Source organism: Triplophysa rosa, linkage group LG12 (assembly GCF_024868665.1).
Source record: "Triplophysa rosa linkage group LG12, Trosa_1v2, whole genome shotgun sequence".
In the NCBI taxonomy this organism is placed as follows: domain Eukaryota; kingdom Metazoa; phylum Chordata; class Actinopteri; order Cypriniformes; family Nemacheilidae; genus Triplophysa; species Triplophysa rosa.
Genome location: NC_079901.1, coordinates 24,462,366 through 24,490,128, shown reverse-complemented (window position 1 = coordinate 24,490,128; position 27,763 = coordinate 24,462,366). Strand labels below are relative to the sequence as shown.

The 27,763-nt window shown below is 40.1% G+C and overlaps 3 protein-coding genes across 6 annotated transcripts; 2 read left to right on the top strand and 1 right to left on the bottom strand.

Annotated features, from left to right (window-relative positions):
- Positions 1 to 31: 31 nt before the first annotated feature.
- On the top strand, positions 32 to 12,596 carry rab27a (RAB27A, member RAS oncogene family). Of its 2 annotated transcripts, none has more exons than XM_057348785.1 (6): positions 32 to 196; positions 5,940 to 6,115; positions 7,748 to 7,833; positions 7,931 to 8,034; positions 8,221 to 8,344; positions 11,477 to 12,596. In XM_057348785.1, the coding sequence occupies exons 2-6, from the start codon at positions 5,963 to 5,965 to the stop codon at positions 11,676 to 11,678; spliced, it is 669 nt and encodes a 222-aa protein (XP_057204768.1). In that variant the 5' UTR covers positions 32 to 196; positions 5,940 to 5,962; the 3' UTR covers positions 11,679 to 12,596. The 2 variants fall into 2 exon arrangements, with proteins under 2 accessions (XP_057204768.1, XP_057204767.1); XM_057348784.1 differs by lacking the exon at positions 32 to 196 and adding an exon at positions 2,234 to 2,338.
- Positions 12,597 to 14,065: 1,469 nt separating this feature from the next.
- Positions 14,066 to 15,751, bottom strand: aamdc (adipogenesis associated, Mth938 domain containing). Of its 2 annotated transcripts, none has more exons than XM_057348786.1 (4): positions 15,649 to 15,751; positions 15,090 to 15,232; positions 14,479 to 14,574; positions 14,066 to 14,398 (listed from the first exon to the last, which is right to left on the bottom strand). In XM_057348786.1, exons 2-4 carry the CDS (start codon positions 15,219 to 15,221, stop codon positions 14,258 to 14,260), a joined length of 369 nt encoding a protein of 122 aa, XP_057204769.1. In that variant the 5' UTR covers positions 15,222 to 15,232; positions 15,649 to 15,751; the 3' UTR covers positions 14,066 to 14,257. The 2 variants fall into 2 exon arrangements, with proteins under 2 accessions (XP_057204769.1, XP_057204770.1); XM_057348787.1 differs by having other exon boundaries at positions 15,090 to 15,208; positions 15,649 to 15,713.
- Positions 15,752 to 15,855: 104 nt separating this feature from the next.
- rsf1a (remodeling and spacing factor 1a) lies at positions 15,856 to 26,557 on the top strand. 2 transcript variants are annotated; one of them, XM_057348759.1, is made up of 16 exons: positions 15,856 to 16,539; positions 17,554 to 17,645; positions 17,738 to 17,830; positions 17,967 to 18,172; positions 18,440 to 18,549; positions 19,201 to 20,630; positions 20,709 to 20,939; positions 21,033 to 21,137; positions 21,225 to 21,304; positions 21,470 to 21,524; positions 22,885 to 22,988; positions 23,070 to 23,137; positions 23,213 to 23,399; positions 23,493 to 23,734; positions 23,815 to 24,000; positions 24,238 to 26,557. In XM_057348759.1, exons 1-16 carry the CDS (start codon positions 16,386 to 16,388, stop codon positions 24,711 to 24,713), a joined length of 3,819 nt encoding a protein of 1,272 aa, XP_057204742.1. In that variant the 5' UTR covers positions 15,856 to 16,385; the 3' UTR covers positions 24,714 to 26,557. The 2 variants fall into 2 exon arrangements, with proteins under 2 accessions (XP_057204742.1, XP_057204741.1); XM_057348758.1 differs by having other exon boundaries at positions 23,210 to 23,399.
- Positions 26,558 to 27,763: the final 1,206 nt, after the last annotated feature.

The following is a 27,763-nucleotide window of genomic DNA, read 5'->3' as shown; positions in this document are numbered from 1 at the left end:
TAGTAGGATTGGGGTTTCTGTGCGGAAAGTGTTTCGTCACTGACTGCACGCACGGCCGCTACTGAAGCTTCATGTGGGTGTGGGAGCAACTTTAACAAAGTCTCCACAAAGTCTCTTGTACGTCTCGTGTGCTTCAATATTTTAGAGAAAGACTTTACCTTCAAACATCGTAAAAAAGACCTCCATAACTCTTCTGGTAAGAACATTTATTATGTTTGATAAAGTCGTCGCAGGATGCTGATAACAGTTTGATCACATCCGATGTGTCGCGTTACATATCTCTTGACAACACATTTGTTAAAGTGAGTCTTTTGACAGTGTCATAATGTGTATTCGTCTATGTGATGATATATTTTCGGTGTGTCTTAGACATGTTGCGTATGTATTTGTGTAGTTTTGTGCGTTATAATAGAGGACTGTATGTGAAGTGGGACATTAATGTCCAGCTGTTGTTCAGATGTATTCACAAACACGTGGCATTTACTTAAAACAGATCTTACCATCTCTGTGCATAACTCCAACAGTAATAGTGTAAGTGCTGATACCAGATCAGTGTTTAAAAAAGGACTTCTACCTGTAAATGTTGCCTTACCTGGGGAAGAAAAAAACACTGGCTCACTCCCATATCATGTGACCTGCGAGGAATGCGAAGTTTCATGGTCTTTTTTCTTTTCTAAATGATCAAATATCCATGTCCTGCTGAAAAACCTTTTTTTGGGGGACAAAAAGTTTAGGTTGACCAAACCTAAACTACAGTTTGGCTAAAGTTTGAGAACGGTCACTTCATGTCATTTCAAGCCTGTAAAAGTTTCTTTCTTCTGCAGAACACAAAAGAAGATATTTTGAAGAACGTCGGCAACTAAAAACCGCTAAACCCCATTGACTTCAATTGTATGAGCACAAAACCGCTGAGACATTTCACAAAATATCTTCTTTTGTGTTCTGCAGAAGAAAGAGTCACTCTTTCTTTCATTAAATGGCAGTTTTTACATAATGTAGTTTTTACACTGTTCTTTTTCATAAAATGTAAGTGAATGGTGATGTAGCGTTCCTCACACAAAACGTGCCTTTAGAGTTCTTGGAATATTACACATTTGTGTGTGTTTGTTGTGCGCCAGTCCCCATTGGCTTTCTGAACGCCAGAGACTCTTTACATTTCGCGGAACATCTCTGTTTGAGTAAAAATGACAGAATTTTCATTGTGGACTCAGAAAAGCAGACTCCACTTTCTAGAAAGTTCCCACTAATTTCAGCTGGTTTATCTGTTTTTTTCTGCCTGTTCTAAAGAAAGCAGACGGAGTGAACGTGTGTGTGTGTGTGTGTGTGTGTGTGTGTGTGTGTGTGCGTGCGTGCGTGCGTGTGTGTGTGATTTAAGCAGGGCTTTTGGCAGTGTTGGGAATGGATGGTCACATGATGGGATGCCAAGAGCACATGAGCACCAGCTGATGGTTATTAGATGAGCCTGATGTTAAACAATTCAGACATCCTCAAATCTCTGTTCCCAGATCGGACACCCCGAAAAGACCCTTTATATAAACTGCTTTGTGTGTGTGTGTGTGTGTGTGTGTGTGTGTGTGTGTGTGCGTGCGTGTGGGAAGCATAAACCCTATGGTATGGGGACAAAATGTCCCCACAAAGATGGCAATATCCAAAACCCTTGTCCTTGTGGGGACATTTTTTTGTCCCCCTGAGGAAACAAGCTTATAAATCATACAGAATTATCTTTTTTGAAAATCTAAAAGATTAGTGCTATTGCTCATACTTTGGGTTAGTAATTCCAAGAAACATCTCACCTTAGACAAACTTTGGCACGTAACCCGTCCCGCACTATGTGTGACCGACACGAAGAGGACGGAGTATTGATTCACTTCCGAACTGTTTCTCAAGATCGCCACCGTTGATGGTGACCAAAACCTTTGCACGGGCAAACGCCCCTTCCAATTTCTTGTGATAAAAAAACGTGTTTAAATTCACCTGATCCGTAAGAGGACTTCAATTTGTGTGCTAGATTTACTCTTTAATGCAAATGTCTATTTATTGTATTTCACTAGAAAGTCTCGAGGCATGTTTAACGCAGCGGGTCAAAGTTGACCGTTTTTTACACATCGGTGTTTAAAAAGTGAAGTGGACGCCTGGAGCTCGGGTGTGAAAGTGTGCGCGCATCTCCGGCTCTCTCCGTTAGCATTGGCGTGCAGCCCAGGGTGGTGCTGCTGGGAATGTTTGATAAAGCCTTCGCTTCCTTCTCTTCTCTTCATTTCTCTTTAGCTTTATCCAGATCCTCATCAGGGCTTCACAGAGCTGTTTTGGTTTAGACGGGAAGCGCGAGCCGGGCGTTTCGGTGAGTTATGCGAGGCCCGTCGAGTTGTGTTGAACAGGGATCGGTTCTTGTGGGGTACAGTTTTTTTCTTAAATTGCTTGTTTAAAAGGTCACAGACACGTCAGATGATGAAAGAGCTGAACGCTTGAGCTCTTGTGTCCAGAACCGATGGGCTTTGAAAGGTTTGTGTGTTCATGCAGATGTAGCGCATGGGGAAGATTGTGAAGTGGCTTTCCAGGAATCCAATCTCTTTCTGATCATCAGTGTTTTGGTCGTTTTTAATGTCAATGTGTGAGACTTATGGAAGAAAACAAAAGTGATTGAAAGCTGATCCAGTGAAAGCGTCTTATTTTCCGCAGATTTAGCCTCATAAGAGCCAGATTCTGGGATTGTTTTGTGCATGCAGAAATGACACGCTACTATTGCTGAAGTTTGTCTTAAATATCAATCATATTTGGCATTCTATAAGCAGTGTTGGGTGTCACTAGTTACTAAGTAATTACTTACTGTAATTTAAATACTTTTCCCTTAAAATAGTATTATTTTTTCTGTAATTTAATTAGTTACTTCTGATGTATTTAAACTTATACTGTGTGTAATATATGTGTGTGTGCATCAAAACTCAAAGTCTAACTTTAAAATGCATGCATTAATGTGTAATTCTCACATTTGTAATACTTAGGTCAGTTAATAAAAATACTTTATGTAGTTTTATATTATTTATGTGAATGAATTAAAAGAGCCGTTTCATGTCTATCCTTGAGTCAATTAACTAATCAAGGTTGATGTAGGATATAGAAAGTAATCCGTAATTAAATACTTTTTGGAGAGAGTAATTTGCACAGTAATCTAATTACACTATTGAATATGTAATTAGTAACTAGTAATGAGTTACTTTTTAAGAGGAACTTGCCCAACGCTGTCTATAAGCTACTGATAGCCTTGAAAATAATGCAGTTTTTTTAGTGACCCGAGTATGACTTGACTTTGTGCTTTATAAAGATGTATTAACAACATTAACAACAGAATCGCTGAATGGCATCTTCAATCGAGTGATCTCCAAATCATTTCTCAGAACGATGAGTCGTTCTTTCGTCACTGATGTTTGGTGGATGTATGAAGCAACTGTAACCTAAATTCATGTTTCATATCGACGTCTTACACCAACATCTGACAACCACAAAGTGTAGTTCTTCATTTTTGTGCGCCTGTTGTTTTATCACATTGAACTTAACAAACTTGGCTTGTAAAGTTTGCTCTTTATTTCATATGAAATCCGCTTGTTTTTATATTGTCTAGTTAAAAACATTCAAACATTTGTAAAGTTTTAGTGGGGGGTTAAATACTATGATGGCTGGAGTGACTGGAGCATGCTGTTTCGTGTCCGAGTGCTTTACTAACAGAAAACAAATGGCATTGATGCGTTATTTACGTATTCAGATGCTTCGTTTTTTTAGGATAAAGTATTTATTTATTTATAGTCGTTTTTATGTGTTGAGTAGCAGTTGAGTTGAGGTTTCGTCAGATGACTGATAGCATCACACAGCGCTTTAAAGTTTCACCGAACGCTTCCTCCGTCAGTAAAGATGATGCTGATTTGATCTTTGACAAACATTCTGAGCTCAGTACACACCAGTCAACTTGAGTCAGCAGTGTTCACCCAAATATGAAAGTTCTCTCGTGACATCCCAGATGTACCTTGCTTCTTCTGTTGAACACACACACCAATAATGAAGCTCAAACTGACTCCAGCCAGTTAATGTCTTCTGAAGCGAAAGTGTATGTTTGTGAGAGACATTTATACATTTATATTTTGAGATTGCTAAGTGGTCAGAATGTCACACATTCATGAAAACAAAAAATTGACGGCACATCAATAACATTACATTGATTGGACTTCTTTAATGATTGATTGGTGTTTCTTAGTTTTTTGTGCCTCATGAAAGAAGATATTATAGAATTTTTTTATATACAAATCTTCAATTGTATTCGCCTGTAGGAAAGGTCATTCATATCTGAGAGGGCGTGAGGGCGAGTAAATTAGCGTGATTTTCATATTTGCCAACGGAGACCTGAGAAAAACCTCGTCAAGAGGAAAAAATGAGACGCATGGATGCAGTTTGATTGTTGGTGTGTGTTGTGCTTTTGTTTCTGACTATTTTATATTTATATTTATGCATTTGGCAGACGCCTTTATCGAAAGCGACTTACATTGCATTATCCTATACATTTATACATAGGTACGTGCAATCCCCTGGGATCGAACCCACAACCTTGCGTTTTAGTGATCATCTGCAACCAGGGGACTAAAGCTGGGCGTTATACACTACATAGTATATTTATATTATTCTGCGTTTTGACCGTAATCAATATCTAATAATCAATACTTTTGTTTTTGCCCTAGAATAAATAAAAAAGGAGATTTGTTACCCCAACACATTAGAAATGTGGACCTAGTGCAGCACTTACTACTTTATATCAAATTAGGGAACGAAAGAGAGAGAGGTGCACAACCACTGCCCCGATTGTCCTCTGGACACCTTGGAAATGATGGAAAACATTCCCGTCTTACAGATTCTTTTGTATTCTTCTGCCTTTTTTGGGAGTTGTAACAGACTGTGTGTGTGTGTGTGTGATTGTTGTTAAAGAATAATAAAGTTCAGGGCTGTAACTCTAGGAATTCTGGGTACTGGCTGTGAATAGCAGCAGGTTTTATGTTTCCTGAACTTGTATGTCCGGTCGTCCCTCCCACCACTGTCTGACTTGAATCTTTTCAATGTTTCTCTAATGACCTCTTCAGAAACTCTCAGCGGCTCCAGACGTTAAGCGGCTTACGCTCGAGGTGCTCTTTAGTGCTGCCGGGGAAAGAATGTGGCGTTTGTTGGAGTTTTATGTTCGCGATCATATGATCTTATGAACACACAGAGCGAATGTTCTCCGAGTTAAAACCGAGACATCTCTGAACGCTTTTCTCCCTCACATTCTGCTTATGAACGTGTCAAGACAAGATCACATTTGGAAATGTGCACAGCGCTGTAAAAAACTGGAAGCATACATACACACGCTTAGTTCGTGTTAAAATGAAGGTTTCATCATCATTAACTTGCTCTTCTGATGTTGATGAAGTTTAGCAGGATGTTGGTAGTGTTGTTTTTCTGTTTCACAACATGATGTAATGTCTAACTGGTGAAGTCCTGAAGCCAAACCTGGAGTGCAACTGAATGTGTTCAGGTGTGACGCTGTTTCCTCATCGGGTGCTTTCCTTGTGTTTCAGCATTAATGGATTTTCCTGCTCATTTATTTAGTATAATTACCAATACCATAATATTTAGCTACTGCTTTTGCAAATGTGTCAATTTCTTCTTTTTTGTTTCCTGTTACCAAATCAGCATTTGTAACGTTGATGATATCACTCGCCTTCCTTCCTCCACATTTGAAAGAAATAATGCACCGTTTGTACAAAGTAAACGAAATCTGATGAATTTTCTGAAACGTCTGCACTGTGTTTGTCTGGAGAAGTTTTGGAATGATTGTGTGTCTGTGTGTGTGTTTTGTAAGTCATGATGTCTATGAAGTCCTCATAAAACACGTAAAGCTAACATGTGTGTGTTGTGTGTTTCAGGTGTTCTCTCTCTGGCTCTCAGTATGTCTGATGGGGACTATGATTACCTCATTAAGTTTTTGGCTCTGGGGGACTCTGGGGTGGGAAAGACCAGTTTCCTTTACCAGTACACAGACAGCAAATTCAACTCCAAGTTCATCACCACAGTGGGAATCGACTTCAGAGAGAAACGAGTGGCGAGTCATTCTTTTAACCTTTAGAGAATTAAAGTTGCATATTTACTTGATCTGTGTGTCAACGTAACATTTCCTTGTCATTTCTTTTTGCCAGTGTATATTTAATCATGCTTGTCATCATATATATATACTATATAATATATATATATATATATATATATATATATATAATATAATATATGTTAGAAATGTGTGTTTTCCAAACATGCAAATGAGGCAGATTTCTCACCGTTCTCGATTGGTTCAGATCTGTACTTGATTTCTTACCTGGTTTACTGACTGTAAATCACCTGCCACATGGAAAACTTGCCCCTGGGATAACAGTGACCGACTCCCATGCGTAAAAACCACAGCTTACAACACACACGCACGCATTTCAGTCATCATCAGAGGCGCCAAGTCATGAAATTTAGAGCTGTATAAAAACACAAACTCTGGAGTAAATACACACATGCTCGGAGTCATAACACTCTCCTGAATGATCACAACACCCTCGGGCAGCTCATTTTGTTGACAACACATTGTGTTATTTGCAAACTCGCGAGTCTGACATCTAAAGCTATCACACACACACACACACACATTTTAATTATTCCAGATGGCACATTATGATGAATTGTCTGTTTACACTTTATAAAGTAATAAATTGTTTTATGTTAACAAGAACTTTTGCTTTGAGGAAACTGCAGTGGCATGTACAGTTACAGAACCTTCAGAACAGCTGTGTGTGAGAGAGAGTTTGTGCATGTGTTTCTCTCTGTGTGTGTGTGTGTTTGTGTTGTTGAGTGTGTGCGTGCATGCGTTTGTGAGAGAATGTGTACATGTGTGTGTGTGTGTGTGTGTGTGAGAGAGTTTGTGCATGTGTTTCTCTGCGTGTTTGTTGTTGAGTGTGTGCGTGCGTTCATGAGAGAATGTGTGCATGTGTTTCTCTGTGTGTGTGTGTGTGTGTGTGTGTGTGTGCTTGTTGTTGAGTGTGTGTGAGAGAGAATGTGTGTGTGTGTGTTCATGTTTGTATATCCCGGTGGGGACCTAAACCTGAATACACACCAACACGTGGGGACTCGTGTCACCGTGGGGACCAAAATTGAGGTCCTCATGGGCACAAAAGCTTATAAATTGTACAGAACAATTTTTTTTTAAATCTAAAAATGCAAAATGTTTTCTATGATCTTTAGGTTTAGGGGTAGGGTTAGGGATAGGGGATAGAATATACAGTTTGTACAGTATACAACTCATTACGCCTATGGACTGTCCCCACGGAGATAATAAACCAGACGTGTGTGTGTGTGTGTGTTTAAGGGACACTCCCAGTTTCACACAGTTCCTCCTTAAGAACAAACACTTGTGCGTTGATGTTTTACAGCTCCAGAATCAAGAAATGAATCACGTCCAGCTCTCAATCACCATAAGTGTATTTGATGCTTGTGTTGACTGCAAACACCTCACTAAAGAAACATTCGAATTTGATCAAAATATCAATCGAGCACAATCACAAAAAAGCTCACCCAGTCAGAATTCAAAGAATCATATCAGTAGAGTTTGATGCAGCAGAAGTTTTGTAAGCCGGTTCAGAAGTGACGGTTTAGTTGTGACGTGAGAGACGTGACGAGAGCTCCTCTCATCTCTCTTCAGGTGTATAAATCTAACAGTCCTGATGGCACAGCTGGGAGAGGTCAGAGAATTCACATCCAGCTGTGGGACACGGCCGGTCAGGAGAGGTGATGACATCAGATTTTACTTTTGTCAGTAATCGCACCATAGTTTCGTTTTTTTCAGTCGTATGATACATATCCTCTGCTCTCAACGCTCCGGCAGGTTTCGCAGTTTGACCACAGCGTTCTTCAGGGACGCCATGGGCTTTCTGTTGCTCTTTGACCTCACGAACGAGCAGAGCTTTCTTAATGTCAGGAACTGGATGAGTGAGTTCTTGAATTCAATTCTGTTCAATTCTTTCTTTGACCTTACTGAGACTCACACACATCTGAACTCCGGTTTCATCAAATGCATTACACGTCTTTATTCATATTAGTTTTTGATGATAACAAATTCTTTTCATTTTGCTAAAGCTTTCGAGCGACTACCCTACAAATACATCTCTGTTGCAGGTCAGCTGCAGACGCATGCGTACTGTCAGAATCCTGACATTGTACTGTGTGGGAATAAATCTGATCTGGATGACCAGCGCGCTGTGAAAACTGAGAACGCACGAGAACTGGCTGAGAAATACGGGTGAGACACCACAGATTCAATAGATCTCGTCGGCTCTCATCAACACCATCACAGTTACAAACTGTTGACCGCTCGCAAACTGTAGTAGGATTTAATACATCATTCTGCACTTCATCTTCTTATCAAATTCCAGTTTGTAATGTAATCTCAACACTGTTGGCTATTTTAAAAGCGGGAGGGGCCACTTAGTATATCCTGTCCTAACTTCCTGTTTGAGTAGAAGTCCCATCAGCGCATCGAACAAAGCTGCACGTTTCAAAGTACTTTAGTGGGGCGATTCTCTCGAAACCGCTGAAACATCATGGCAGTAAAGAATTGAATTATGAAACATACAGTTTGATAACACAAAAAAAGATCATAATAAAGATACTTGTGTTCTCTACCTTGGACAAAACATCATTTTGACATAGGAATGAATTGTTTATGTATTTTATTGCTTTTTCTGCGGAAATTCTTATAACCGTAAAGCGTCCCGAGTGCATTATGTGTTGTAATTTAGTCAGAATAAAATGTAAATATTCTGAAAAAAACTATTCGACGTTCTACTAGATGTTCTCAAAAAACAAAAATGATTGACAGAATATTCATGTGTAATAAAAATGAAGAACTAGTGGAAGAAAGAAGTGTCCAGGACTGACGATCTCATCCTCCGTAAGGTTTTTTAAAGACTGTTTAAACACACGCAAAGATATTTACATTAAGTTTGATTTGATGTGAAGAAACACATCTGCTAGTGCTTTTTAAATGGCTTTTTAAATGGCTAACAAGTTAACAAATTACTTGATATTTTTCTAGTTAAAAACGTAATAATCTCTTGTCACAGTGCGTGCACGACTTTTCCCCTTCTCTTTACCGATACAGGTCGTTTTCCACATTTAAAGGCATTTGACATGTATAATATTCTATTAAAATATACTCCATTAATGTCTTATTATGTATGATGAATAAAAACTTGCTTAGGCATCATGGCTTCGCTTGTTTTTAGCTAAACATGCCATGAGATTGACCGTTTTAAATGGTTACGGTAATGAGAATATTTAAGGCCTTTTATTGTAATTTTTTTGTGTTAAACTGTCAGTAAAAGTTTAGAAATGAATGCCATTAAACATATCATACCTTGTTTTAAACGAATATAAAGGAAATTTGTTGACACAAGTGTTTTTAAGAAAGTCATGTTTGACATCTTGAAAGCAAGATTTCGTGAGAATCACCCAATGAGACGTTGTTCCTGTCATGTTCCTGTTTGTTTAGGTGATTGTGACAGGCTGTCAGGATGAATCTGTAATGCGTCTAAAGTAAATCAATCTTTATAATGGACAATAGATGTGCAATAACTCACTGTATCTGAGGACTGACTGACTGACTCAAACTCTTTTATAAGACAAACCCTCTGAATTCTCGGCCGTACAGTATTTGCCGGTGTGTGTGAGTCAGATCCTCATGCAGACGCACTGTAAACCCCAATAAGTTGGGAAAACTTAAAATATCAAGTTTTGAGTTTGTTGTACTCATGCATGTTAATTCCTGTTAATTTTTAACATTCGGTAAGGTAAATCCTTTTTATTTACAGTTCAATTAAAGAAAGGACTTCTTAAAAAAACTAAACATTTCAGGGACATCAACAATTAACAAACAGCCTTCACAGAGTGTGATGCAACACACACGACTGCTATGACACCTCCCACAACCTAAGCAAAAGCACCACTCTTCTGAACGATTGAAAAGTCAAAAATACAACAAATTCTTCTAAATATCCAAGATAAATGAACATTCCTCATTAACAAGGCTTTATCCTTTCTAAAAACGCATAAAACAACACTTCATTTCAAAATTGACTCTCCTAAAGAAGTGTCACGCAAAGCATGCTGGGAACTGAAAATCATTCTCAACAGATCGTGTTGAATTAACTTGTTTAAGTGAAGTTAAATGAACTCAAAAGTAAGAATTACTGACAGGAGCTACAGGAATTTAGTTGTATGTCAAATTAAGTTTGCACTACTTTACCTGTTTAATTACTTTGAACATTCGGGTTTACAGTGCGTCACACGTGTTCCCAGGGTGTGTGTGATATGTGTTTTCAGGGCCGCGTCTGTGCTCTGTTTGTCTAACAATGAAGGCTGCTCGCATGAAGATTATGGGCGTCTCGCAAAGCTAATATTTACTGAGCTCATGTGAAAAGTCGTGAATTTGGACGAGCGCTCGGCACATTTGTGCAAACGTATGAATGCATCCAGATGGCTGTTCACCAGTTCATCTTTTCTTCATGTTCATGTCATTTCAAAGCAACGCTGGCATCATTTTTACATGTACGGATCTCCGGGGTGAATTTTAAAGCGGCAACTAAAGCTCAGTCAGATGTCACAGACAGATATTTGGATTTGTCAAGCAAGAAGTGCTTGTGTTTTATGTGTCGAACGTTCTCAGTGTTCATAAATTCTCTTGACTGAAGTTTTCCTCCCAGGTGTGTCTTTATACAAACACGTGGAATTTATATACTACTGTATAACAACACTGTCTGCTCTTTCTGTATACGATTGATTAGGGATGTAACGATTCATTCGGTTATAATGAGTGACGATTCAAATCGGTTGAGGTGTGAACTGAATCGCAATACATTTTTTGAACAGCAGGGGCCGCTATTTTCACTGCAAATCTAAACATGGACATGCTGATATTTCTTAAATGCAAAAAAATCCAAGAAAAGCTCAGACAGTATTAGTTTGTTATATTAAAGAGACTTTTTCTATTATTAATTTGTTATAAAATTGCAGTTTAGTTTTGTTATTTGAAATAAAACATTATTTTATTATACAAAGAAACGTGAAGCATTTAAGAAATAATGCAAGGGAAGTTGTTCATTTCTAATTTGTTTCAACTCATTTTGTAAAAATAAATCGCATAGTGAGATCAGAATCGTGACTCGCATCGCATCGTGAGCTGAGTGAATAGTTACATCCCTACGATTGATGTTAGAAGCACGGTATTCGGCAGGCAAATTGTTAACCTGTATTTTTTAGGGCTGTGATGTTTATGAACATGGCCTTCTACTATTCCACTTTACAGTGTATTATTATAACTGACAGTCTTATTTACACATTGCAAAATTGAAATTGTATTTCTTGACCTCGCCAGGGTGCCGTATTTTGAGACGAGCGCCGCGAGCGGAGAGAACGTCAGTCACGCCGTTGAGGTTCTGCTGGATCTCATCATGAAGCGAATGGAGAGATGCGTGGACAAATCCTGGATCCCGGACGGAACCGTCCGCAGCAACGGCCACAGCACCACCGATCTCACAGAGCCGCGGGACCCCGAACAGAGCAAGTGTGCCTGCTAATGATGTCACTTCCTGCTAACGGTAATAAAGCAGTGGAGCGTAAATACTTTATTAACCTCAAGGCTGGTTACCAGACGCCACATTTTAGGGCTTTGCGAACATATTGCACCAAATCTTTAATCCATAACCGTTCTTTGATGTGTTGCTTGACCGTCTGTGTCTCTCACACACACACACCGATGTAGTGTTTAATACTAGACCTGCACAAACGCATGCAGTGAATATCATTGCTTCATTGGGTCTGGTTTTTATATCTTTTTTTTTGACAGAAATCTTTCGAATCACTGTATGGCGTCGTTATTATTTAGATTATACTTTGTTCATTTCATTCGCAAGTTCTTCGAAAGTATGATTTAAGAATAAACCCATGACAGACTAGACTAGACTAGTTGGTGGGTTTGTGCAGAATTAATAACAGCCACTTTAATGCCACATTTTTTTGAGTTTTCAAGTTTAATGAGCACTTTTAATTGTGTCGCTATGTTATCTTTAGTTGTGTAGATGTCTCGACAAAATAACTGTTTAGATGTTGTATGCATATGTAGATTAGTGGTTATCGTATATTGTACATTTCTTTAGTCATTCACCTGGTGTTGGTTGGGTTTTTTGTGCTTCTGGTCTCATGTAACAGTGTTGAATACTATTAAGAATCTTTATCTGCAAACCAGACATGTCAGAACATTGAACATGTTTAAACTTAAAAAGAAAAGGGGATATCAAGTGCAGACAGGTTTTGTTGATTGTGTCTTAACAGTCTCATTTGAATGTTTGTCATTTAATGTGGATCATTTGGTTTAGTTTACAGAATAAATCCCAACGTGCTTTATTCTACTGTGGTGCCTTGACCACTGCGCCATTGCCAAACACTGTCTCTTGTGCCAAATACTGTAATTGAGAAAATAAATATTTTATTTATTACATTGTCTTTTGTTTTTCTCATAACTGTATTTGAGCTGACTGTGATGAAATCTACATGCGTGTTTGATGAAATGTGAAATTGCAGAACAGACTTGCAGATCACTCAAGGTTTTACTTTGCATGGTTGCATAACACGTTGCCTCACAAAGGACTCCTGTTTAAACTTAATGAAGCTCTATAACAGTCATCGTGCCACAGAAGTACAGTGTAAAGTTTTATTGAAACATTTTATTTACACATTTCAGTTCATTGTACAGTTTTTTTCTGTCTAGTCACTTTCATTTCAGTGTCTGCTAAAAAATGACTGAATGTAAAAGTCACATGAAGCTCATTGGCGCCCTCTAGTGGCTGAAGTGACGTCAGTGCCGTGCACCATCAGAATCCAGTCACTTCCTAACAGCTAACCAGCATCACATCTCAGATATAATGGAATTCATGATAAAAATACTGAAACAAAATGACCACAATCTTGATGAGTTGGCAAACTTAACACGAACTAGTATGTATGTACTAAACTCTGGGGTTTCTTTAATGGGCGTTCACTGTTTCAAAAGACTTTTTTGATTTCTTGAAATGTGAGTGGGGTGTCCTTCATAAAGCTCTTCGATCATTTCAGTTTTCTACTTTCACACACCACGCCATGTACTGTAGATGCCACTCGGCTCCTCCTGAAAAGCACACAGAAATCAGACCATTCTGATGAAGGATGACATCACACAACTGGAAGATCTCACATCCCAGCTTCATCATGACCTCAATGAAACCTACAGTACACACCTACATCAGGTTTGGACACAGGGCTGCCATAACATCCTATGAAGCAAGAAGCAGGTTTTAGTTCATGTCTGTTAGCTTTGAGGTCATAGACGCTAGTGAACGCCTAAACGCAAGAATCTCAGACTGGTGAAAGTAAGTAGCAACAGTGTGGTCTCACTTTAGTTTACATATTGTTTGTTAATTTTAAATATTAGTTACCTCTCTTACTTTCTATAAATTAACTTTATATTTTTTGCTGAATCTATTATTTGTAGATCTGTGTGTTTAGTTGTAGATGTGTGTGTCAAGACATCAGCTGTATTTGCGATAATGCTTTGTTATGTAGCAGCTAATTTTGTGTTTTTGTTTTTCTGTATAAATTAATGTTGCAGAAGGCGAGTAGACAGGTCTTCTCAGCTGGTGACAAACAGGACCAATCACAGTTCCACAGATATAAATAGAACTGCAGTCCAGTAAGGCTGCGTCTTGCATCAGTGATTTTATATCTGTGTGTGTGTGTGAGTGAATAAAATGTTGAGCACCGAAGAATCCAAAACCAGAGCTTTACACTGTTTGTGTTTCATTTATCCAAAACCCTCCTCTTACCGGCCCTCATATGTCATTGGTCAGACCAGCGATGATTTGGACAACACAGCCTTAGTGTTTCATGGCTTACGTATATCAGTCTGTACACGTTAAACTGGGATTCCAACAACAACAAATGACATCAGCTTTAATGATTATAAAGCACATAACATTTCCGTTACACAAAACCATATCCTCCACAGGCCAACTTACTTTAAACTGCATTTTCATCTAAATCCATTTTAATATGAAAACAGAGTTCATCTGAAATCTTTAGGCACTTATAAAGGAAGGAGATTTAAGTTGTGTTAATGACATCATCAGCAGGTGGAGTGGAAGACCCCTCCCACTTTAGCCCCCCGTCCCACCAAAGCGTTATATTCTTTAACAGCCTGCTCCGTCTGGAACACCCGGACGTCCACACCCTGTTCCTTCACATATTCGAGAGTGGAAGGAGGAACCTGTGTCGAGAAATTCATTCAAATATGATCAAAGATTTAGTTTATATGATCTGACACGACGATGATCAGGTGAGAGTTACCTGAAAAGCTTCACTCATTCCTCGTCCTATGACCAGCGTCTGCACCCCTTTTCTGAGAATCTCATCCAGATCAGCTGGTTGAACACCAGGATAATGCTGAGAAGAGTACAGATGGACTTTAGACAGATTTCTTTTCAACCATATTTATTATGATCTGTACCCAGTCATATGTTTGGACAGGCCTGACTGAATGTTTGTTTCTCATGATTTTCAAGACCTTTTGATGGGAAGTTTTACGCATAAATGCTTGAAATGTGTTCTGTAGACAAATTGTGTTAGATGAGTTGACAGCAAAGAAAAAGCACCCAATCTCAGTTTTATTGTTATTAGTGAAATGTCAGCGTTGTATTAGTAAACAGTACTAAAAAACTAGTACTTCTTTTATCTGGCTTCTTTTTTATGGCTCAACTATCTTTGTCTGTCTTTATTAAAAGCTTTATTCTGCAAATTCAAGGTATCATCTGGGTGCAAGTGGCAGTACAATACAGACAAAGTATGTTTAGGAAGAGGAACACTGACGAATGCACTGTGCATTGAATACCAAGACATAAAATGAGATGTTCTGTCACATGTAGATGAAGTCACGAACATTAAACTGGTGCTCATCTTACATCTGTGCCAGTTTCACGCCAGTCCCAGGCTCGGCTGCCACCCGGCCAGACTTTACAGTCTTTATAGGATGCGGAACAACCTTTGACCTTCATGTGTCCCCAGGATAAGGAAGCGATTTCTGGAGAAGACATGACCAGGTGTCCTGTAAACCAGTGTTACAGAGGTAAGATTAATGCATCAGGTGCATTTATTGGGTAACTGATCCTGACTTATTCTCCATGATTTCAGAAAATGCATAAAATCGCTAACCAAAAATGACTACTGTACTGTAATGTACTTTAGAGTTCATTTTAAATACCCTGGTTTACGAATATGGTAATACTTCAATGCAATGTCATTATTTTGTTGTGAGGAGTGTCACTTTACCCAACAGTTCCCTATTGCTATGTTTTTCATTAATTATCTGAACAACTCAAATGAAGTACTAATGATAAATCCATATCCAAATATAAACTAACTTTGCACGCGCATATTAAACGAGATTTTTATTCATGCACAAAATACTTCACATCTAAAACAATGACGACTGTAAATACAATAAAACCATGCAGGACATACTTGTTTTAAATTATAATAAATATTGCGTTGCAACTCAATCCTGCTTCTACTCCACTTTTCTGTCAACAAACATGGCTGTGAGTGACGCCGGTACACACCCACCAAACACGTCACGGACCGGGGCCAATCAGCGTGCGTTCCAGCGTCAGCCACTCTGATTAGACGACGGTGTTGTTCAGTGACGCAGTTATAGCTGGAGTCAGAAGCGTGGTCCCATCCCATAATTACAGACTGAAAATTGTATTTGATGATAGATTTATTTATTGTTTTTGTGTTTATTTGTATTTATTCATTAATTTATTAGAATTGATCTTTTCCCTCTCTTCACTGACGTTTTGTGTCTCCCCCTCATAAAGATGAACCGCACTTTTTTAATTAAGTTAACCTTGTTTTTGACAGACTTGTATTTGTCTTACTACAATATCTTCTGTCGTGGTTACTACAGTTTCACTACGAATCCGACCATGGCAAAAAACGGGTTACTATCGTAAATGTTCTATTTTCTAAATGCTCATGATGTCACTCCGGTCAGAAAAACAAGAGTAATGAACTGCCGTGGTCAAAAAGCGCCTCAAGCGTGTTATAATGACGATGACGGTGATAACGAAGTGATGAAGGTTGGTGCATGGTATCGTGGTGGTCCACGCACAACAGATGCCCCCTAGATGATGCTCAGGGTGGGTTGTCGCGGTGTATTGTGGGCAGTTTTGATCTAAGCAAGCAGAGTCGTAGGAAAGATGGCTGCTCCGAGCACCACAGCGGGTCTTCCTCCAGCTTCAAGTCCCGGTTTTGCGGTGCTTTGCTCTTTTCTGGAGCGCTACGGGTCTGCTCTGGATCTGCCCGAGCTGAATTTCTCCCAGCTCGAGCGGTACCTACAGGAAACCTCAGCGGGTAAGACCGTGGCTTGTTTTTATTTAGACAGGCTCCACATCCCTGCTCATCATACATCTCTACTTAAAGTTTGTTTTTGATCGGATCCGTGTTATCTGCGTGTAGATAAACAGCTTATGTAATGGTGATTTAAAGTGATACGATGATTTCTCTCAGATTTCGGATGTGGGTGTTTTTTTAAGCAATGAGTTTAAACAGTCAGGTTGTTGTTTTTTCTACCCTCTGTGGGTTCTTAACATGTAAAATCGGTCTTGGTTTTTCTACACAAACCTAATGGTGTTATTGTAGCACTGAACGCGATTATATAGAGCAACACTTCATAATCGCATGTGAAATGTACATTCACGTTTTATCAACAGCAACGGCTGTAGATGCGCACCGCGCATGCGCAGGCCGCTGTCAAACTTCTGATGCTACTGTAACAGCATCCTCATCTAAAATGCAACACTTGGTTTCGTTCTGTTGTTAACACCCCGCCCCCTCTACGATGACCTAATAGTGTTTGATGTCGTACATGAATGTGTTTAGTCGTCTCCAGTGTCCAGATTCACGACCCTAATGTTGTCGTTTGGAGGCATTGCTTGAACAAAATGCGGTCATTGGTTTGTGTGCTATGACGCAGCTGATAGCTGATTGGGCCGTTTAAGACACATAAACATTGGGTCCAATTCACAATGTGGTGATGGTAAAGCAGGGAGATTTAATGTCAAGTTTCTGGTGAAAAAGACTGACATTTACAAATTCCTATTCCTAAAATAACATCTATTTTGTGTGTTTATAAAATCTATTGTACAAATATTGGATTGTTACACATACTTATTTTTGATTTCTTTGGCATGTGTTTGTTTGTTTTGTGTGCTTAGCAGCCCATCACACGTTGACGGTTTTGTTAAGGATGCCACTTTTAGCTGTTTGTAAACTTAAGCATGTCAATAAAGAGAAAAGAAAATAGTGACACGTTTGTATGAATTAAAATCCTATCCTAATGTTGTTGTTTTTTTTCTTTCAATTTAGTTCCTCAACCTCTGATTGAGCTTCATGTCAAACTGCTGCGTAAGATCAGCAAGTCAGTCACGACGGAGAAGTGGGAGAAGTATCTTATAAAGGTGAGTGTTTCCTTTTTAAATCACACGACCGCAAACGACACATGGAAATCTGCATGCAAATGCACCCGTTTGATGAAATCGTGTTGCCGCAGGTGTGCCAGGAGTGTAACAGCACCTGGGCTTGGGAACTGGAGAGAAAAAGTTACGCTGAAATGACCGTTGAGTTTAAGACTGGGATCCTGAAGGTCAGTATTTCCCTGGCAGACCCATAGACGAGCGGTCGGCTTTACTCAATCCTTAAAAGCATTGAATGGATGAGACTCTGTACACAGCAATGACCTACATCTGAAAGAATCATGGTGAAATATTTTGTTTTAACAGTACTTGTGTGAATGCCAGTTTGACGACAATCTCAAGTTTAAGACGTTGGTTAATGAAGAAGACCCGGACAACATGCGTCTGCAGCCTATCGGTAGAGACAAGGAAGGCCTTATGTACTGGTTTCAGTTAGACCAAGAGCAGAATGTGCGTGTTTATGCCGAAGAACAAGACGACTTGGATGGGTCCTCCTGGAGATGCATTGCAAGGTGAGGAAACCGCACTGTGCTCCTCTCTGCAAAAAACTCTTTAATAAGAAAAATCTGATGATAATGGAGATGGTTTACTTGTGTCAGGAGTCTAGTATACTTTTCAGCATAGTTTATAATCATGACAGTAAATGTATTGATTTGGCAGATGTCTTTATCCAAAGCCAAAAGAAGTGTTTTCACATAGATTAGCCTTAGGACATATTTTTTTTGCTGAAGCTTATTAAAGATGAAAAGCTTTGTAAATAATGCATGTTGTTTAAACAGGACAAGAAATGATCTTGCAGACGCACTTGATCAGCTGAAAGCCCAGATTGACTCATCTGTCAACCAAGAGAAGCTGGATGGTCCCAAAAGCCCAAGCACAGAAAAAGAAGGTTTTAAAACTCAAAAGTCACTGTGATATTTAAACTAGGGGACCAGTTTTTATTTCACTAAAGTTGTCTCCCAGATCGCGCACTTATGCACTATTCTACGCCATTTTGTAGTATAAATAATGTAGAGAGTAGTGCGTCCCCATTGAAAATTCTCAAAGAAGAAGTGCACTTTAAGTACCCGGATGATGCACTTTTTCAACCGAAAATATGAAGTGTGGAACTTTGGACACTTCACGCACTCAGCGGTCGCAGTTACGTAGCAGAAGGGAGGGAGGCGGGGCTATCGGACGCTGCTCGAGAGAAGTTCTCCTGCAGTGTGATAACGCTTCAATCTGATGATGACTAAAGTCATGCTGGGCAAAACACATGAAAATTACATTAAATGTACAATGCACAAATTGATTTTTATTCACACGCATTGTGCCGTGCTATTGACGTCATTTGCGCTCGTCTGGGAAACCAATATACTTCCAGTTAGTATAAAAGCGCTTAGTATTCCATTTGGGACGATACTACCCTTCTTAAATTCATACACTAGATAGTTGAGTGCATCGTTTAGGTGCATAGTGTATCGTATGTCATTTGGGACATGTCTAAGTCTATAGTCTAAGGGCTAAACTTTACTAATAATAGTGATAATGTTTTTTCAAGGTAAAGCTGGCGACTTGAAAAACTGTGGGTCCACTTTAACCGACAGCATCATCACTTCTACAAAAACTAACAACAGCATGAAAAGAGAAGCATCACCCGTTGCTGTTAAACCAGAGCGAGACGTCAAAGATGAAGCTGAATGGAAAGATGTGTCCAAACCCAAAACACAGCCGATCCCAGTTATAGACAACAGAGTCAGCACGATTAAAACCCTCGTCAAAGAAGAAGCCAAGGATTGTCCCAGAACCTGGAACACCATATCGGTCGTCATGCCTCCTGTCCCCGTCAAACCAGAGATGCAGGACGACAAGAAAGAGCCCACCAGAGTCATCAGCAGCGATCAACAGGCTAAAATACCACTGAAGAAGAGAGAGCTGAAAAGAAGTGGAGGCTATGACATCAGCAATCACTACGGCAACGTAAATCACAACAACAATAATCTGAACAGCAACGGCAGCATCAGCACCAGCACCGGGGGGATAATCGTACGCAATCCCTCAGTCTTACTGGTGAAGGAGCCGCACGTGAGGAATGAAGAGAAGATGCCAACCGTTACTGTCCCACAAGAGCTCAACATCACGTCGTCTTGTGAAAAGCAGACGTCCGTTGAGCCGTACCAAAAGACGATACGAGGTCAATACGTAGGTGTTGGAGTCATCAAGGGTCCCCTTGATCGAAAGAGGCCGTTGGCTGAAAGTGAAAACACTTCCACAAAGGATAGAAATGGTCTTCATGGAAATGGCAGTGTCTTGACATCTGGCGCTGGAGACGAGGATGGCGGTAGACGGTCCGTTCTTGTCGGGAGATCTGTGATTAAAACGGACAATGGTAGCGTCCCAGAGGAATTCCTGTCTAAAGATGTTAACAAGATGTGCCCAGACGTGCTTGAGTCTCCTACGATTGAAGAAACAGAAACCATTGAAATGAAAGAGAGCCAGACCGACGTTCCGGCCGAGAATGAAAGTGAAGAGAAGAGTTTGAGAAGCCCGAGAAAGAGGAGCTCTCAAAAGAGCAAATCCAAGCTGCACAGAAGAGATGAGGGTCAAAGCACAAAACACTCCTCGTCCGACATCTGCAGGGTTTCAGAGAGAGGAGAAGCAGGAGAAGGTGAAACACACGAAGACGATGACGATGAGGAGGTATCGTCTGAACTTCAGAAGGAAGGGATTCGACTGAAGATTAAGATCCCGCGTCACAGACGTACTCCTGAACTCCAGCACATCCAGTCTGAAACCAGCAATCGACGGTCCTTACGGAGATCTGCTCGCATCTGTAAACCCAGCCCCAAAGTGGCTGATATTCAGGATCGAAAACCAGATCAAACACTGACGGCTCAAGGCGAACACACAGAAGACGAAGAGGTGAAAATTCTGCCCACAAAGGAGGTTGACAAGAAGGTGGACGTGGAAGGACGGACCAAGTCTTTAAAGGTAACTTGAAATCTCTGTATATCTGATCGAAGAATGTGTCTGAAGGTTTTTATTCAGATGTATCTTCCACTTTTCCAGGGCAAGCGACGACACAGACGCCCACGCTGGTCGAAAACCCGTGCTAAAAACTGCAAATCCAAAGGAGCCCTGGAGGGCGACGAGGATGCGGGTGATGACAAAGCCACAAATGATGAGGACAACAAATCGGAGAGAGGAGACAATAAGAGTGAGAGTGACTCGGACCAGTCGAATGAGCTTCCGCCTGAAGATGCTTGTAAACACTGCGGTCTCACCAACCACCCCGAGCTGGTGAGACACTACATCAGTTCAAACAAATGCTTTATTTATAAAACGCGCTTAGCGTTGTCTCATATTTTCTCCGTCGGTGTGTTTTTGTCTCAGATTCTCCTGTGTGACTTGTGTGACAGCGGCTATCACACAGCCTGTCTGAGACCTCCTCTCATGATCATTCCTGATGGAGAATGGTTCTGTCCTCCCTGCCAGCATGTAAGGGGCTCAATCTTTATTATATCAAAGAAAACAGTGTGTGTATGTGAAGCCTGTTGAAGGACTCTATGTTCCTGTCGTTTGCAGAAACTTCTCTGTGAGAGGTTAGAGGAACAGCTACAGAATCTGGACACGGCGCTGAAGAAGAAAGAGAGAGCTGAACGAAGGTACACACACACACACACACACACACACACACACACACTTCTGGTAGTCCATCACAACCAATGATGATTTCTATTGGTTGTGGGTGGCACACATACACACACCAGCTTTTCTTTCTCGTATGATGATATACATTTCCTGATGTGATCCGTCTCTCTCTCACGCAGGCGTGAACGGTTAGTGTATGTGGGCATCAGCGTGGAGAACATCATCCCAACCCCAGTAAGTCTGCAGCTCCTGCTACTGTATTCTATACTATATGATATGATACGATACTACTGTATACTTCTCCTACAGCCTATAATATACCATACCATAATGTACTTTACCATACGGTACTGCGCTAGACTATACCATATTGCACTATACCATACCATACAGCACTATACTATACCATACCACACTGTACTATACCATACGGTACTGCACTAGACTATACCATACCACACCATATTGCACTATATCATACCGCACAGGGCCATACGATACCATACCGTACTGTACTATACCATACGGTACTGCGCTAGACTATACCATACCACACAATATTGCACTATACCATACCATACAGCACTATACTATACCATACCAAACTGTACTACACCATACGGTACTGCACTAGACTATACCATACCACACCATATTGCACTATACCATACTATACCACACCATATTGCACTACGATATACCATACCGCACAGCACTATGCTATACCATACCGTAATGTACTGTGCCATACAATACGGTATTGCATTAGACTATACCATGCCACACCATATTGCACTATGCTGTACTGTACCATACTATGTTGTACTTCGCTATGCTATACTATACCATGCCATGCTGTACTTCACTATGCTATGATAAACTATACCATGCTATGCTATACATACTATGCTGTGCTTTGGTATGCTATAGTATACCATACTATACTATACCATACTGTGCCATTCTGTACGGCAATATGCTATAGTATACAATACTATGCCATATACCATACCATACCATACTATACTATGTAGTTTACCATACTGCGTGCGCTTTACTGAATTATGTTGCATCACACCATTCAATATTATACTGCACTGTACCATACCACACCATACAGTATACAACACAGCTACATAATCTATGCCATAAGATACTAAACCATACAGTGTTGTATAGCATAATAATGTATTGTAACATGCTGTACTCTAGTATGTTATGGTAGGTATGTTATGGTTATGGTTGTGGAATGTCTGAAATAAGTAAGTGAATTATAGATGGTTTCATCAGACACACGCGCCTGGCCCGAAGTTAACTTCCGGTCTGTGTTTGGTTATAATATAACAATGTATTTTATACTTCATTTACATTCATTTATATGAATATGTTATTGTATATTCATTGTATTAAATTAAAACTACTCAACAGTTATTGATTCTTTACAAAGGTCTACCGGAAGTTAAGTTTGGGCCACATAACGTTTGTTTATGTTGTTGCCGCTGAAACCGTCCATATAAAGGACAGGATTTAGGTTTTGTAGTAGTCTGTAGTTGGTTTTATTTGATTTGAATGTTGTGGCCTTTCATCGTGGCAGGACGGTGACGCCGGAGACGACTCGCCACAGAAAAAGAAAGACGCAAAGAAGAGCAACAATCTGGGCCGTCGATCCACCAGGACGAGGAAATCCATCAGTTACAGGTGATCAGTGTTTCTCACTGACTCTAGCAGACGATGTGATTCTGTCTTTGTGAACTTCATTTTCTCATCACTGCCGCTCAGGTTTGATGACTTTGACGAAGCCATCGATGAGGCGATAGAGGAAGATCTTCAAGACTCGCAGGACACAGGTTGGTTTTATGAGATTTATGAGAAATGGTTTCATTTTCATGCAGCGATATACATTCTGCTCGTGTTTCCAGCAGGTGTCGGATGTGATAAACATGTGTCGACCGTCACGAATCAACAGCGCAGCACGGTCAGCCGAGAGACTCGCCGGTCTGTGAAGCCCCTCGCACCACGTAAAAGAAAACGCCGGCGACTCAAAGACTTGGACAGTGACAGTACGGTGGACGAGGAGGAGAGTGAGGATGACTTTCAGCTCAGTGACAGGTGTGTGTGCACGTGTGTGAGAGAGATGAACTCATGTTTTAGTATACATTGAGGGTTCAATATCTGCATCACTGTCTGTTATTCTGCTGCTAGCATGGAGGAGGAGGAGTTTGTGGTTTCGGGAGATGGCGATGCTGAAGTGGGCTCCGGTGAGGGCAGTGAATGGGGCAGCGCTGATAGTAATGCTGGAAATCCATCGAGATCCAGAAGAACCAGCAGAAGCACACACACTCAAAGAGCCAGGAGGAGCAGAGGCAGACTTTCCAGCCGACGGAGAGGCTCCTCAGAGGAGGAGGTGTTAAACTCAGAAGAGGAGGAGGAGGAGGAAGAAATGGGTTTGTTTGCGTTTTCATATACAGTTTTTGTTCGATTTGCCTTCACATTTGACCTCCCTGACCTCTCTCTTTCATCTCAGAGACGGAGGCATCGAACGAGTTTAGCGAGAGCGACGTGGACACGAGCAGAAGGCGTCCACGGCGCAGGCAGAACTCTTTCGTCAACTACTACGAAACGTCCGAATCGGAGGGGTCACAAAAGGCGTCCAATCAGAAGAACTCGTCCGTGGTTCACCGTCGACGACTGTCCAGCTCCAACAGTGAAGGTCACTACACACTTTGACTATCTTAAATTTGATTTTTAAAATGTAAATTTAGCTTTTTCTGTGTCTATTTAAGTGATCTTTTCCGATATTTTATCACCAACAGTCATAGCTGCAAGGAAGCCTGTAAAGAATTTCGCCAAGGCAAACTGATGTTGTTTGTTCACATCACAACTCTATATCACAATTTTATCCGGACTATCACGTTTCTTTCCCTTTCCTTTTCACCTCCTTTTGTAGAGTCTGTACATTCTCAAGACTTTGAGCCAAAGTCCCTGCAGAGAAGAGACAGAGGACAGAGAAGCGAGTCCAGACGGGACGAATCCAAACAGAGACACCAACATCTAAAACAGAGACAGCAGAGAAGCTCCAGTGAGGAAGATGAGGAGGAGAACTCTGAGGAAGAAGGAGAAACAGACGGATCTGAGGAAGACCAGCGGCCCCTCCGCAGGAGGTCAAACCGCATAGAAACTGACGATGAAGAGGAGGAGGAAGGCGTGCGGCAAAGGAGGCAGAACACCAGAGGAAAGATCTCCACAGGCAAGTCCTCTAAAGTCCCGGAGGACTCCAGGTCGAAGCACACACCCAAAGGCAGGCACAATGGCCTGGTCCCTCTGCCGGCGGCAGCTCGGGATGAGGATGATGAAGAAGAGGAAGAGTTTACTGGAGTCACGGACCTTGTTAACTTTGTTTTCGACAGCGAGCAGCTGTCCTGATACATTTCTTTTCTCGTCGCCTTCTAACATGAGCCGCCTCGTCAGCCACCGTAGACTTCTGGTGTAGTGGACCAAATGAAGCCTCCAGAGGAGCCATGGTGTTTGTTCAGATGTTTGAATGCACTCGCATCATTCGGCCGCATGCATCCCCAGGTGTACAACAGGGTCTTCTTAATCCTTACAGTAACAGTTCCTCAGAGTCGAGCACTTTCTCATTTCTGGCCAGTAATGTTTGGTTTGTATGAAGAGGCTTCTGTCGTCCCGTACATACACTGGACGCTGTACATTCAACGTTTAAATGTCACGTGCATTTCAAGCTGGCGTTGAGTTTCTCGTGAAAATGTTTTAACGTTTGTTTTACATTAGGAATTTGTTGAAAGGGGTATTATTAGATATTAATCCTGGATGCCGTATCTTTGCCTTTTAGGAAATGCGTTCTTTTAATAGAAAGCTCACTCAAATATGAAACTATACTCACGCTCGGATATTTCAAATCTTTAGTTTTAGTCGTGTATGCTGTATTTTATGCCTGGGCACTGTTTAACACTCATTGTGTTCCATAGGAGAATGTCACACAGAGCCATGGGAATGAGTACAGAATGGCATCATCTTCATTTTCCAGTGAATTATTCTTTTAACTTTAGCAATAAATGCAAACTGTTCAGTTGGCAAAACCATTTCATAAACAAACGCAAATGTTGCAGGAAAATGAACATAATATAGAATTTTGCAGTTTAGATGCAAATCATCCTAATTGAAAGATGAATGTCCTCTTAATGCTAAAATAACGTAGTATTTTATACGAACATGAATATGACTTTGTTTATTTTTCCTGATTTGGACATTTCTGCACTTTGAAAGCTGTTGCTGAAGTTATCGGACGTTTAGTGAAACCTCGGCTACAGGACGTCCCTTTAAGATCATATAAAGCTGTCTGAGGTTTATGTGCCTCTGTTCTTCTGTATGCACCTTCGATTGTGTCGCTGTGACATCACACTTTTCAAACGTTCAGTACGCCACGGCAAACTGGATCTCTGAAAGAGGTTCAGTATTTTAGTATTATTTTATTTAAAGTTGGAAGACTGATTGAATGAGAACACTATAAAACCATTCCAAAATGCCTGCCTCATAAAACAAGTCCAACATTCAAAACCCCCACAAGCACTAGAATAATTCTGGTCTCTGCCTTCATTTAAAGAATGTGTTTTTGAGTTGTATACTACTGGAATTTACTTTTTTTTAAATGTCTCCATACTTTAAGAAAATTATCCACGAAACGGAAATAAATTTAACGTTCATGTTACTGTTTTTTGCCAACTCTCACGCATTCGACATAAGACTCACGGAATTGACTCTCGCGCCACACATCCATTTTCTCACGCCGTATTCGTCATTTGTCCATGGTGTGTAATAAAATTTGTGAAATAACTGCCTAAAAGCCTAACTGTACTTTGGTGCTGCATTTATTTTACAACACAACGCGTTCCACCTGTAAAAACAATGAGGTGGCCAATCAAATGAGAGACGACGATACTGTTCACTTCTTTAGCAGGACGCTTTATGCCAAGTGTACATAAAATGTTGATATGAAATGTCATGTATAAAATCCTAAACCCAATGTTAGCAGTGAGCAAGCCAAAGACGACAGTGACAAAAAACAAAAACTGAAAAGAAAAAAGTGGAGAAAAGCTTTGAGAGAAAAGAAAGTCAAGCAGAAAACACATAGTATACACATGTATACAAGAGAAATCAGGCTTGTAAACTGTGACATTGTACCGACAATACCGACAGACACACAGTGTAAGGGGGGAGGAAGCGTTTATTAAGGAAGTTTGTCTTATATTTACTATACTAAATATGAATATTATAAAAATGTTAAATATATGACTAGTTAAAAAATATACAAATATATACTAAAAATATAACATTTTGAACTAGTTATAAAATAAAAAATGATAAAAATTGAACTTGTATAAACAAATAAATAAACATTAAAAAATATATAATTAAGTGTTTAAAATGTTGAAGTTTAAAAATGTAAAAGCTAGTAAACTAGCAATATAGTATATTTTATAAATGAAGTAATTTACTATAAAACTTTTTTTTGTGAGGATGATAAGACGTTTGTTTGGACATCTTTGTGTCTGCGCCTGTGCACATATTTGACACAGTTTAAACAATTTTAAAGCTAACAGAGCAAGGACGACAGCACGGACGACAGACAGGATAACAGGACAGAACGATAGTAAAGTTGACAGAACCAAACGACAATAAGGACAACAGTGAAAAAGACGGCAGGACGACATATTAAGACGACTTCAACAGACAACATACACGTCAACATATACCGATTTACCTGAACAAGTAGGCAATGACCGTAGACAAAGACAAATGTATAGTACAAGGCATAAAGCAGTCGACACATTTTTGGTACAAATGGAACCCCATAGAAAACCTCCTCCTGTAAATGGGTGTCTGAGCAGTCGTTCTGATCGTTGGACAACTCCTCTGTTAGCCTGCCATCAGTCCAGTCCAAGAAGATGCCCGGCTCCACCTCGATGGCTCTTGATTCACTATGGGAATAGTGAACTGATAGTGAAATAAAAGATAAAAATAAAAACAGAATATGAGAACATATTTTTCCATAGGCACAAAGACAAACTTTTGGAAGGCTGTAACGGTGCACAAAATCCACGATTCTGTAAATGCTTTGCGGGAATGAGTTTTGTGATTTCGTAGACAAAATTAAAGCATGTGCTTTCAGTTCACAAAAGGACAAAATGCGTATTGGAGTTTTAAGGTACTTTTTCAAGTGCAAATCTTTATTTAAAGTGAATACACCTGAAACCTATGGGGTTCCATTTGTGCCAAAAATGTGTTGACTGCTTTATGCCTTGTACTATACATTTGTCTTTGTCTACGGTCATTGCCTACTTGTTCAGGTAAATCAGTATATGTTGACGTGTATGTTGTCTGTTGAAGTCGTCTTAATATGTCGTCCTGCCGTCTTTTTCACTGTTGTCCTTATTGTCGTTTGGTTCTGTCAAATT

Coding starts and splice junctions, on each gene's coding strand:
- aamdc (XM_057348786.1), bottom strand. CDS start 15,221: ATGTCTTCTCCAGAAATCGCTTCCTTATCCTGGGGACACATGAAGGTC. Junction 14,575..15,089: donor GGCGTGAAACTGGCACAGAT/GTAAGATGAGCA, acceptor TACTCTTCTCAG/CATTATCCTGGTGTTCAACC. Junction 14,399..14,478: donor GAATGAGTGAAGCTTTTCAG/GTAACTCTCACC, acceptor TTCTCGACACAG/GTTCCTCCTTCCACTCTCGA.
- rab27a (XM_057348785.1), top strand. CDS start 5,963: ATGTCTGATGGGGACTATGATTACCTCATTAAGTTTTTGGCTCTGGGG. Junction 7,834..7,930: donor GACACGGCCGGTCAGGAGAG/GTGATGACATCA, acceptor ACGCTCCGGCAG/GTTTCGCAGTTTGACCACAG. Junction 8,035..8,220: donor TAATGTCAGGAACTGGATGA/GTGAGTTCTTGA, acceptor TCTCTGTTGCAG/GTCAGCTGCAGACGCATGCG.
- rsf1a (XM_057348758.1), top strand. CDS start 16,386: ATGGCTGCTCCGAGCACCACAGCGGGTCTTCCTCCAGCTTCAAGTCCC. Junction 16,540..17,553: donor CCTACAGGAAACCTCAGCGG/GTAAGACCGTGG, acceptor CTTTCAATTTAG/TTCCTCAACCTCTGATTGAG. Junction 24,001..24,237: donor GTCCAGCTCCAACAGTGAAG/GTCACTACACAC, acceptor CTCCTTTTGTAG/AGTCTGTACATTCTCAAGAC.